Source organism: Centrocercus urophasianus, unplaced genomic scaffold (genome assembly GCF_019232065.1).
Source record: "Centrocercus urophasianus isolate 14NV4802_14NV808 unplaced genomic scaffold, USGS_Curo_1.0 seq_18, whole genome shotgun sequence".
In the NCBI taxonomy this organism is placed as follows: domain Eukaryota; kingdom Metazoa; phylum Chordata; class Aves; order Galliformes; family Phasianidae; genus Centrocercus; species Centrocercus urophasianus.
The window spans coordinates 27915017-27927947 of record NW_024884733.1 but is presented as its reverse complement, the minus strand read 5'-3'; the positions used below and the strand labels follow the sequence as shown (position 1 = coordinate 27927947).

Genomic DNA, 12931 nt, shown 5'->3' with positions numbered 1-12931 from the left:
TCATCTGGTTCCAACCCCCTGCTGTGTGCAGGTCACCAACCAGCAGCCCAGGCTGCCCAGAGCCACATCCCGCCCGGCCTTGGATGCCTCCAGGGATGGGGCATCCACAACTGCCTGTACACAGGGATGTCACAGTGCACCTGGTGGTGTAACAGGGAGCCACCAGGTATTAAACCAGTGCTGTGAAAGGACAGAAAACCACGCACCTGAAATATGGCGTACATGATGCAGGTGAGCGGCCTGTTGTGGGAATACCTGGCAACATTAAATATGTTCAGACCCCACTTATTCAGATCTTCCAGCTCCTTTGGAAAAGACACAAAGAGAACAGTTAAAATGTTTCTTGAGACATGTCTGCATGTTTCCCTCCCACCAAAGCGTTTTGTTTTCCTGTCTGCGGTAGTCAAGCCAGTTCATAAGCACCAGTGATTACTGCAGTACAGGAACACAGGGCAGCTGTGGAAGTGCTGATGTCAGAGCACCTGTACGAGGAGGCCACATGCTCCAAGATCACACCAATTCTCCACAACCCATATCAATCTGATGTACCTTGGCCAGATGGTCTTCCTTTTCTGTTTTCACACCAAATCGTGAGATGCTGGTATTATTTAAGCTTGAACTATGCATTAATTTTTTCACTCCGCTGATCTGGGTCATGAGCTGCTGCTTTTTCTTCTTCTCTCTGTCTTTCTGCGTGGGAGAAGGAATCTCCACATCATTCTGCTTGTCTGCAATGAAGAAAGGTGAAAGAAATCAGCATCATTTACAGGAACACTGCGTGAGCACTCTGCGCTGCCCCTCACATCAACCCTTACTTTGATCATTAATACAGAATCATAGCATCACAGCATCATTAAGGTTGAAAAGCCCTCCTCCACCCCCAGCCCACCCCATGCCCACTGCCCACATCCCTCAGTGCCACATCCCCACTGCTCTGCACACCCCCAGGGATGCTGACCCCCCACCCCTGGGCAGCTGTGTGGTGCTGGGCGCCCTTTGGGTGAACAGATTTCTCCTAACTTCCAAGCTGGCCCTTCCCTGGAACTTTGTGAAACCCAAAAAGAATCCTTTTGATGTATACAACATCCTTATGAACAGTGCAGGGGAGAATCTGAGGAGTACAGACTAGGGAAAATCCTTAGAGAAAGATAGAGCTATACTCTATATTGTTATTCAGTGCTCAGTGCAAAATAACACTTAGGAAAATAGGGTAATTACCCTTAAACCTTTAATTAGTGTTTCCATAATGCCTCCCAGTTAGCAGGTCACGTTCATGGCCCATCAAAGGGCACATGTGGATTTCTGTGCCCGAGGCACTGCTCTGCAGAGGCCGAGCTCCTGCCCATGCCCATGGCAGGGCCCAGTGACAAACCCAACCTCTCACACCCTTGGCCAGGTGACGGCGCTGGGGCTGCCCCACTGCTGCCAGCCTCAGCTCATTTAATGAAGCCAAGCGACTGAACACAGATATGCCATTTGGTTTTAGAATCCATGAGCTGTCCTCATTTCACAAATGCTGCTTGGATGCATTTCCAAGTTCTCTTCCAACCCAAGCCATACTATGATTCTATGATTTCTCCTTTTTTTGTCCAACCTCTTCTACACCGTGCATTCCTTTCATTTTTAAACCACGTTTTAAGGGAAAAATAGAAAAGCAAACTCATAAAAAAGTGACAGCACAACTTCCTAAAAGAGCTTTAGGATCCATTTGAAAGCTCTGATAATTTCTTTCCAATGACCCCACCAGAATGGGCGTACACGTGCTGTATGGGTGTGATATCAAGTCCAGCCTCAGGCTGCACTGGGTATTTCTGCAGCGGTGCACTCAGAAGTGCCCTGCTGCTGGCAGTGAGGCTGCCCTGCTCTTCTTCCCTGTATTTGTTTCTGCTCTGGATGTCGCCATTAAGCTGAGCGACAGGAGAAGAGCAGTGGATTCCTACAAAGCAGCTCCAGACTCTTACATGGATTATTCATGATGTGATGAGCCCTAAATGCACGTGGCAGCTCCAGTTGCAACTGGCTACTGAAATCACTTTAAAATCCCTTAATGGAAATAATGGTGTGTCATAGAGGGAAGGCATTCTGGGCCATGATGACTGTGGGGCGTGAGCTCCCTGAGGATGTGGGCACAGTGTTCAGGCCAATGGAAATGCGTGCTCAGTGGGGCCCCAGCATCAAGCTGCTGCTTAAGAGCAACCGAGCACCTATTTGGGAACTGTTTGAAACCACAGTAAACTGTAATTTTTGTAAAGTTGGGCTTTGTAAACACAGAGGAAGTAAACGCTTCTCAGAACACTTAAATGTTTAATTTGTTCGTGTCGGTCGTCCTGGAAGCTCCTACAAAAGGAATGTCACGCGAAATGCTGTGCGTATCTTTGAGGTGGGCTCAGATTTCCAGTGCAAAATGAGCACGTAAGCACAGAGTAATAAAACTCCTGGGTTGACCTTGCCCGTCCAAGCCCTTGGCTCTGAGGGGGGGGGATGCAGTTTTATGAGGCAGAAGGTGCAAAGATGAGTGCGTGCAGCTGGGCTCGGGTGGCTTTGTCCTTCACATAAGGTCACCACAAAAAGCAAACATTGCACAACGTGGCCGACAGCAGCTCTGTTCAGCCCAACCAGAGAGATCTTTCCATCTGGAAAGGGAATCCCTCTGTGCAGAGCGCCAGGCTAGCGCTGCATCCTTCTCCTCCCCATCTCCCTTTGGAAAGCAGAAAATCAAAGCCTTCCTGTGTGCTGAGATGTGGCTTCAAAAGGAGGCAGAGGCAGGGGCTGCCCCAGGGGCCGGAGCCCAGGCACTGCTTACCCAGGAAGGTGTTGGAGATGTACTCGGACACCTGGTTGCCGGAGCGGCTCATCTCGGAGAGGTGCGTCAGCTCGCGGTTCAGCATCCTCTTGAACTGGAGGGAGGGAGAAACACAAACATAGGAATGGGATTTTTATGAATGCTTTCACACGGCTTCAACTCCACAGCAAGCAAACGGACAAGCAAGAGGTGAAAAATAAAATTACAGAGAGATATGAAACGGAATCAGAGCCATTCAGCTTCACTGAGATTCCCCACAGCACCAGCGCGGCTACCTACTTCTGCTCAGTACGCAAAAACTGCAACACAAATTTCCTCCACAGATAGACATTATTTTCACTGCCAGAAATGAGATGCCTCAGGTAACCTCTCTGAGAGACCCACATCTGGTACTGGATTCTATTTCCACCTCCTTTTGTTCTCAGCTCCATTACATAAGTTTGCTCCATTTTGCAATGCGGCTGCATGTGTTCCAAAGAGAAAAGCAAAGATGCCACAAATCTCAGCTCTGCCTGCATCACTGCAGAGAGACGCAGTGCTCTCCCAGCTGCAGCCATACACTGCTCTCCATTTGCTAATTGCATGCTTCGGTTGCAGCAACATTTCACCCTACAGAAGTGAATTCCCAAAGGGGAGAAGCAACTCGCATCCACGTACGCCGCATGCACCGCACACACCGCACACACACACCGTGTGGGAATAACCATCCCAACGGCCCCATTCCCTCCCAGGGGCTTTACCTCAGGAAAACAGCACAAAAACAGGCACCGAGGACCCGGCAGGATCCAACCCACCTTAATGTAACCCCAAGACACGGACAACAAAGCGTTGGCTTCAGGCATTTTGGAACACCCCGCGCCGCAGCCCTCGCTCAGGTCCTTACGGAGACGTCACCAGCGAGACGGGAGCGCCGGCAGCCGGCAGCAGTCAGCGGGCACTGAGCCCCCGCAGCCCCCAGCGCCCGGAACGCGGTGAACGCTGCACAGCCGCTGGAGCCCAGCCCGGCACCGCATCTCTGCAGCGTGGGTGGGTTCTCTTTGCAGAGAATCCCGACCGCGGGGCCGCTCGGGGAGGCGGCGGCGAATACATGCGCGTGCGGCGAGGCCGTGTGCCGCGGTGGGTGATCGGCGATGGGGGGGGGGGGGGTGGATGGGTGGCCCCGGGGGGAGCGGGGGGGGGATCCTGCGCAGCCCACGGCCCCGCGGAGCGGCCCCACAGCCATCTTTGGGAGGAGGGTAAGATGGAGGAAGCGATGCGCGCCCAAGCGAGGCGCAGCACGCAGCCCTCTCCTCTCCGTTCTGCTTTTTGTGCTTTTTTTCCCCCCCTATCTTCATTGCAGAGGGTTGCCAGGCGAGTGTTCAGAGGGGATTTTCAAAGCGTTGACACCATGCATGCGATTGCTGTTTTTTCCCCCCGTGGCAAAGAGGCAAAATGCAGCAGTGCAGCAAAACGCACCTTTACAAACTGGGAGCACTTCTCAATGTGGAAACGCAAACTAGAGATAAGCCGGTACCTGCAATTACATCGTGCAATCACAATGCAAGATTTCAAGAAATCCTTTCACTAGGACTCCTTCCCAACCCAAATCCTGTGATTTATCATTGCGCTGCTATGACAAACCCAACATGGGCACTGTGCTGCAGCCCCACTGCTGCTGCGTGACACTGATCCCAGCATGGCATCCCTGATGGCAGAAACGTCATTGCCTGTCACAGAGCTGCAGGAAGGACCTTTTTCACTTTTTCCCCTGAGCCACAGCAGCTTGGGGTGATTCTGGCACAAGCCAGCATCTGTGCTGCCTTCTTATCTGAAAAAGAAAAAGCACTTCTTGCATTCTGAGCTGCGCTTTCCTCGTTAAACACTAAATGCAGCATGGCCAGCGCTCAGGTTTGCATCCTACAGTGTCTTAGGGACTCCTGCATTGCACACGCTTCCCTTGGCAATAACAATAAACAGATGGGAGCTGTGCTGGGGTGGCACACAGCCCTGACCCCAAACTTCCATCCCTTCTTGACCAAGGACAATCATCTTTTCCACAACTCTGCGATGGAGTCAGGGAGGTCCTTCTCCTGTCCCTCCAATGCACGAGGACAGAGGTGAGCAGCTGATGCCACCTCCACTTGCTCCCCACACAGACCCAGGGTGGGCAAGACTCACAAAAATGGGGTGGGATGGCGCTGCTGGGACACAGGGGAGATCTGAGCCTGCTGTTCCCCCAGTGAAACATTGTTGGGGGTCACAAGCCCAGCCAGCCATGTGCCCACACCAATGGCAAGCATGTGTTGAAGGACTCACAGAACCACACAGCCACAGAATGGTGAGGTTGGACAGGATCTGCATGCCCATCCATGGGCTGGGTGCCCCCACCAGCTCAGGCTGCCCAGCAAAGTGGCACCAGTTGGGTTTCTCATGCAGTAACCTTTGTGCTCTGTAGGGCTTGGTGCAATTTGCCATCTGAGAGTTGTGGGCACATAACAGCGGGATTGATTAAAGACACGAAAAACTGCATGCACAGATTGATGTGCACACCTCCACAGCAATTCCTTGTTCAATCAATCTGACTGCAAAGAAAAAGCAGGTTGTCTGCACTGCGGGATGCCAACTGCTCTGCCACAGAGCAAGCAGCAGCCTCACTTCTTTGGGAGTGAATCTAGCACGCTTGAAGAGCTTGGGCACGGCTGCAGAACACGCTCCAGCATGCACCTGCACAGGGAGGGGATGTGCAGCTGCTGCAGGGCCTGGGGCTTCCATTTAGGGATGTGGTCGGTGGGCATGGTGGGGATAGGATGGTGGTTGGACCTGGTGATCTTAGAGGCCTTTTCCAACCTTAGTGATTCTGTGATTCCGTGATTCCCTTTGTCCCAGCTCTAACCACACACACAATACTTGCACAACTAAGTGGAACAAACCCCAACCCAGTGGGCACCACGCACCCATGGGCACGCCTGCCCCTATGCTGGGTGACAGAGGTGGAGCCAGCTGCAGGGTTGTGTGAGAAAACGCCATCCTCCTGCAGGCGGTTTTCCTGTTCCACATGGTCTGAAGTAACAGCAGGAGCCATCTGAACAAAATTAGACCTCCAGAAATTGGATCATCCTTTGATTACAGCAGCGAGCATCCCTCACGAGCTGTCTCCAGCTTCCCACTGCTGTGCGTGGGGGAACATCCCCTGTGACGGCTCCGGAGTCCCACAAATGCACACCCAGTCTGAGCCCCACCGTGCAGCCCCAGCAGCAGCCCTGCTGTTACTCGTGGCCCTGCGTCCCCCCGAGCACAGCACAGCAGTGCTCCTGGTGCTGCACAGCCAGGACAAGGCAGGAGGATGTGCCCGCTGCTGATGTCAGCCCTTTGAATCCAGCGTGTGCCAGCTGAGTCTCCCCGAGGCCAGGAGCCCTCATTTAAAGGCTGTAAGTGAGTTGCATGCATTTGCAGGAGGGTAAATGCAAGATAAAAGCAGTGCGAAGGTGCTGCGGGGCTCCAGCCCGGAGCGGCTGGGGGAGTGGGACCCACCCCACACTTTGATGGAGGAATCTCACTGCACATCTCCAGAGAGTCCCAATGTTTACAAACCCTGTTCCCGACGACCCACCCTTCTGACGCAAACCTCGCATCCCCCGCGCTTGGAAATCCCTCCGACCAAAGGAGCTGTGCCACGAGGGCAATGCAAGCCTGTGATTTCCATGCAGACACAGCCGGGCTCAGCCCTTGTCCATGTGCTCAGCCCCATTGCTGTGGGGCACAGCTGAGACCAGCAGCGCTGCCGTGTGCCCGTGTGCCTGAGGACAAGTGCAATGGTTGCAGCCAACAATCAGCCATTAAAAGGATCAACTGCTTTTGCAACTCTTTCTAGGTCTCGTTTCCTAAAACAATATAGCTTTTAATGCGCTAGAAACTATTTTTAATGAGATACAAACTGCTATTTGCTTTTTGTTTTCGGTTGTTGCTTTTTTTTTTTATTTTCCCTTCAGCTTATTTTTTTAAACCCAAAAGTAAACACACGGTTATGAAATCTCCCACTTCACATCAAAGGGGAGTTGATTTATAGAGGCGTTCAAAGGGAGACTTTAAAGGAGCAACGTCACGACCAACTTGTTGGCTTTGTGCTATTAGGATAATTGAAAAATCCGCAGCCTAAATGTTGATAAATAAATAGCACGTTGCCATAAATCAGCATGCGGCTGCTCATGAAAGCAACACCACCTATCTGATGCAGACAGTGCAACATTCAGGTTTGCCATGCGGAGCTCAGCGTTTGCCTGCGAGCAGCAGACCCCCCCGGGAGGCACCCGCCTATGCAGTGCAGTGCTTAGGAGGGGATGGGATGGGACCTGAGCACCAGCGCTACCAGCGGGACCTTTCCAGCTCATTTCCAGAGAATGAAATATGCAGATTGAATAGGAAAAGTTCCCTGTGCCAAGTGCTGCGAGCTAATCCTGCTGGAGCCAAGGCTGAACCTTCGGCCATAAGGGAACATGGGGGAACTGGGGAGCCAGGAACCCCCTCAGCCTGCAGCCACCCCTTGGTCAGGTCCAACATGTCTCAGCACACCGGGGCTCCCCATGCTGTCCTGCTTGGCAGCGGTCAGCCCCTGCCTGGGACCAACATTCAGACTGACACAGTGGATGGCAGATGGCAGATGGCCACTGTGGTGTGCACTGGGCTGCGGCACTGAGGCTGGACCCAACCTGCAGCTCCTCTGCAACCCCAGGGTGGTTTCAGCTTCATCAAACAGAGCTGTGGGCGTCCCTCCTCCTGGCGGTGCCCGAGGCTGTGGTGGGCCCTGGGCAGCCTGAGCTGGTGGGGGCACCCGGCCCAGGGGTGGGGTGGGGGGCTTCGGGGTCCCTTCCAAGCCAGCCATTCTGGGATTCCATGGTTCTGCGATCCTTAAGGTCCTTTGCAACCAACCACCTGGGATTTTGGGATCCTATGAAGTGCTCTCCTACTTCCTAACATGTCTCCTTAAGCCAACAGAAGATACACAGCTATACCCGGAGTCTACACACTCCATGACTGCATTCAATCTCCACGTCCTCTCCCCAGAAGGCACCAGAATGCCTTCTTCCAAGCCCAGCACCGCCGGTCCCACACCGCCAAGCCCAGCACCACGGCTTCAGCCCTGCTCTGCTCTTCCCCTCCACCTACCAAGAAGACAGCCGATAAAACCAGGAATGAGCAAAAAACCACTTCTGTAAAATCATTCTTACCAGCTGGAGCAAATGTTTGTAGTGTGGCAAGTGAAAGAAAATTGAGGAAGAACTGAGGAGCAGCAGCCCAAGCTGAGGGCCAGGGGCGAGGAAGCACCAGCAAAATTAAAAGCTGCAGCAGCTTGTTTGTTGACACAAACTTGATTAAAGAAAGCACAGATGCAGCTGACAACATCTGCGGCCGTGGGAGCAGATAGCACTCCAGCAGCCTGCAGATCTCCAACCAGAATCTTCTGTCAGTCCCACCCATGCAAACCACACGGATGAAGCCTCGAGTGTCAGAGGAAGCCGAGCAGCTTCGTAAGAGCAGCCCACAAAGCTGGGGAGCTCCCGGCTCCGTCAGCCACGCGGGCACTGGTGGGCTGGCACCGTGTCCCACATGGCACCGCAGGGCTGTGGGGTCTGCAGGGACATCATGGCCATCGGGGACAGCCTGCAGCGAGGGGACAACGAGTGCCTGCACCCCATCCCAGCACTGGGAGGGAAGGGCCTTTATCGCTGAACCAGAGAGCAATGCAATTAAAACCGAGATTTCGTTAATCGTACGAAGCAGCAATTTAAATTTAATTTAAATTTGAGCCGGGCTCTGCAGTCATCACTTAGGCAAATCCAGCTGGGGTTTTACCTGAGTGGGAGAACAGGCTTTAGAAAATTCAAATCACTTTGTGCCCCGAGATGACTTTTCAGGGATGCTCACAGCAACGCGGGACGCCGGCAGCTTCCGCCAGACCCAGCCAGGAGCTCTGGCCCCTCACCCTGCAGCACGGCGTCCCTCCAAGGAGGGGTGCCCACATGCAGATGAGCCCAATGCAGGCATCGGAATGCGCTCATTAATGGAAATGCATTCAAATGAAAACTCCTCCTCACGCAGAGATAGGCAAATGGCTTGCAGTGTTTTTTACACCGCGTTTGCCCAGCTGTGCTCTGACAGCAGCAAGGTGAGGCACCCCTCATTTGTTTGCTTTAAACACGGAGCGAAGGCTTTCATCAGGGAAATCTCTGCCTCTGGGAGCTCTGACAGACAAGCTCTCCACAGCGTGTTTTGGCTTTGGTAACACAACTTCTTCCAATTAAGTTTCACTTAGAGATGTCCTGCTCGCCAGTACGCTCCCTGCAAGCAGTGGTTCTGCACCCGGGTGAAAAACGAGGAGCTGGGGGTTGTGCTGCGACAAGGGCATAAAATCACAGAACCTGCAAGGTTGGAAAAGACCTCTAGGATCACCGAGTCCAGCCCCAGCCCATCCCACTGCCCACTGCCCGCGTCCCTACAGACGATGCCCCTTGGCAGCCCACCCCACACCAAGCAATGCCCCTTTGGTACCTCTGCTGTCCTCGCCTCGCTTCCTGAGGTCACCGCTGTAAACTGTTAGTCACCTCCTGCCTGCCCTCACATCGTGATTCATGTTGAACCTGCCTTGGAGCTATTATTTATTTAAGCCCCACCCTAATGTGTTATAATGTAGAAGTCTGAGAATGCAAAACTTAAACAGCCAAATACAAGCAGAAAACGCTACGGGATGAGCTAGGGAGCCATGGGCCCTGCTGTGTCCTGACAGATGGTGGAACTTGGGAAGATGGAATGGAGCAAAATTCAGCTCTCAAATATATATGCATATATTTTTAATATATACATGTATTTTTGAATCATTTTATCCAAGGTATCTTGGAATGAACAGCCCTCAGGGCAAGACCAAAGTAGCAGTCTGCCAAATAAGCCTATATGTGGCCCACTGTTGTGACATATTTCATATAACCAGGGTGATTTATTGCAAAAGCCAAAGAGAAAGGGGGGAGGATGAGGATGGGCAGAGGGAGCTAACCTGCAAGCCCAGGCACGGAAGTAATGGGAGCTGCTGCAGTGTGGGGCAGAGCCAGCTCCCCAGCCCCCAGCACACCAAGCTCCTGGTTTCACAACACTGAGCAGATTCCTCCTCTTCCTTCACCAGAACCTCACGTTTATCGCTCTCAGCTGCTCCCATTCACAAAAACAGGCCCCACGCTCCACGCAAGAGCCGGTGCCTGCATCTCTCGGAGGCCTTCAGCACCAATCAACACCACCCAATAAAGGAAAGACGGAGCGGACGCTGCGACCTCAGCTCCCTCGGCAGCGATCACAGAAGCACAGCACTGCAGCGCAGCGCCAGGATGCTGCCTGCTGTCCCACCGGGTGCTGCCAGCCGTGCACAGGCAGCGCTGTTTCCTCAACGCGCGTCCCCAGGCGAGGGGAATACCGGCACGGAACCGCACTGGGGGCCGGGTGATTCATCCCAGCTTGTAAAAACAGGAGACGTGGAAGTCTCTTTGTCTCGCTGGCTGCTGTGCAAGCCGACAAACTCCTCTTTGTGAGACGCTCGGCTGCTTGAAAGGATGTTAAACAAAGGAAGTTACAGCAGAGAGACTCGAAGACTAAACAGCTTGGCACCACTTTGGGGAAACATCACGTATGAAGGGGACGTGGTTTGGGGCCAAGACCCGCAGCATCGCGGCGCATGGAGCAGAGGCTGTGCCACACAGCACATACGCTGCTGGCAACGGCCCCGAGGGGCTCTGCTGGGGTTACACTGCTTATCCACCACTGCTCCGACAGCACAGTGTGGCCTTTGCTCTCCTCTGCCCTTTGAAACACAAGCAGAATGCAGCGGGCTGTGTTTATCTTAGTGGCTTCTGGCTGACGTGTGACAGCGGGAGCACGCGGGGCCGTTCTGCTCTGTCCCAGCCTGGGGTCAGGTTGTTGCCTGCCCTGCCAGCCAGCACTGCTCAGCTGAATAGAGACTTGGGTGATTGGAAGGCTCCCCCTGAGAAACACAGAATGTCCCAAGTTGGAAGGAACCTGTAAGGATCATCGAGTCCAACTGGAAATGGGTTTCCAAAGCGGTGAGGGCATGAGGAAGGCATCTGGTGACAGCACCTCTGACTACTCCAAACCAGAACATTCCCACAGGCTACACATCAGGCAACATGCCCATCTAGTCACTGCAAACAGCTCCCAGGAAGCCTGGTGTGCCTTCAAGACAAGGCAGCTGCTCTTAGGGGCAGATCCATCCCCTGCCATATAGGTATATGCTATATGATATTGAGGCCCCATAATGACCTGGGAGCTGCAGCTCCCAGTGCTGCAGCTTGGAAATTCTTCCCCTCGTTGTCATGCAGGGGTGGATGCGCTGGGCACTGAACCCCTGGAAGAACTGGGGCTGGGGGAGCAGACATAGTGCAGCGTGGGGGGTGGGCACTGGGAGAGAAACCCCCTCTGTCAGGATGGCTCCAGGTCCTTCTGGGTCTGCACTGCCTGAGCTGGGAGCTGGGCATGAAGATAAATGCAGGAAATATATATGTATATATATATATGTATAAAATAGTAATATGAATCTGTAGATTTAGAGCCCAACGGAGCTCTAAAAGCAGTTTTGTTTTGCTGTGGTGCTGTGCCCTGCTGGCAGTGAGGATTGCCTGACGCTGGAGAGGAAATTCCCTTCATGTTGGCTGCGTTCCCCACAACCCGGTGCTTTTCCAGGTAGTTTTTCTCTGATGTAGAAAGCTTAGTGTGCCAACCACTGGGAAACAGAACAGCAGGCAGGGTGTGGGGCCGTCCCGCAGCCCCCAGTGGGCAGCAGAGCTGCTGGGGACGCACGCAGCCAACAGAGCTCCGGCTTTGCCCACTTCTGCCCGATTCCCACTCACAGCACAGAGTCCCACCGACGTCCCTCGGCCCACGTGGGTCAGAGCAACGGGCTCGGTCGCTCCCACCACCATTAGCACACGTGTCCCGCTATTAACTCACATCCTAAAAAGGCACACGCACGCGCTCTACGCGCTGCCTTCCGAAACCCATCAGCACGCAGCTGGGATGCGTCCTGCCCGGTGCTTCCCCCCGGCAATTCCTTTTGGGTGCAGCACTTCTGAGAATCGCCCTGCAAACACGTCCACGGAGGTCCTCCCTCTCCGCCCGCTGTTGTTGCAACTCTGGGTTTTCTAAACTACGTCTGTCAGGAAGGAGACAGGAAATTCGAGTCACACTTGCAACAGCTGTGCCGTGCCTACTATCGCGCTCGGTGACGTCGCGGGGCCGTCGTGGCTGTGGGCCAGGGCCCGGCGGTGAGGAGGTCAGCGGATCGGTCGCTGTTTGTGCCGCGCTGCGCCGGCCGCACGCTGCGCCTCCTCGCTTTCTTCCTATCTCGGCCTGTTTCTCTTTCCGTTTTTCTTTCGTACTGCAGAGCCCGAGCATCCTGTTTTCAAAACATTCGGGCTGTTTTGCTGCTTGCCGGCGACAAATGGAAACGCTTTCAGGTGTCATTTGGAGAAGAACCCAAATAGGGTTTTTTGCAGTGGGTTCACCCAAAGAGGTGACCTCGTGGCTCTCAGCTGGGAGCCCTTAAGCCGACTCATAGCCGTGCCCATCGCCCACTGGGGGAGCAGAGCATGAGGGCTCTCTTTTGCTGACAACAGCGCTGGGTTGAGCAAAAAGCAGGGGCATTTTGGGAACTTTATTATGAAAGAAAGTTTTAGGAACGGTTTTGCTGGGCCCACGTGGACAGATCACAACTTTTAATTACTCCAATCTCCAGCCAGAGCCTTTCGCCTTCACCAAGGCAGAGGTGGCACTCGGCGAAGATGAAATGTCTCCAAGAGAAGGGCACCGACACGCACCCCCGGGACACAGCCTTTGGGCACAGCTCGCCCCTCAGCCCAGCCCCTCCCACAGCCTCCAGCCCGGTTTCACTCGCACCAACTCCAAAAAAAATAGCCCCATATTCCTCACTCGAAAGCCCCATCTATAAAACTTTTATTGCTTCCTTTGCCCTTGCACGTCGCAGCGATCGTGACCAGAGGAGGAAGCTGAAGCAACGCGGGATTCATTAGCTCAACTTTTCCATAAAATCAGTTTATGATTCAGCCTATCTGCTTTCATTAATTTCCAGTTAGGAAA

At 53.6% G+C, this 12931-nt stretch overlaps 1 protein-coding gene across 8 annotated transcripts in view; it reads right to left on the bottom strand.

The window, feature by feature from the left end:
• PDE4B (phosphodiesterase 4B) overlaps nucleotides 1-12931 on the bottom strand; it is a 123908-nt gene that overhangs the window by 6056 nt on the left and 104921 nt on the right. For all 8 annotated transcript variants that reach the window (XM_042819394.1, XM_042819395.1, XM_042819396.1 and 5 more), the window contains 3 exons: nucleotides 2804-2897; nucleotides 550-728; nucleotides 207-305 (listed from right to left, as the gene is read on the bottom strand). In XM_042819394.1, the coding sequence (XP_042675328.1) occupies nucleotides 207-305; nucleotides 550-728; nucleotides 2804-2897 (372 nt within the window). The remainder of the gene's footprint in view (nucleotides 1-206; nucleotides 306-549; nucleotides 729-2803; nucleotides 2898-12931) is intronic.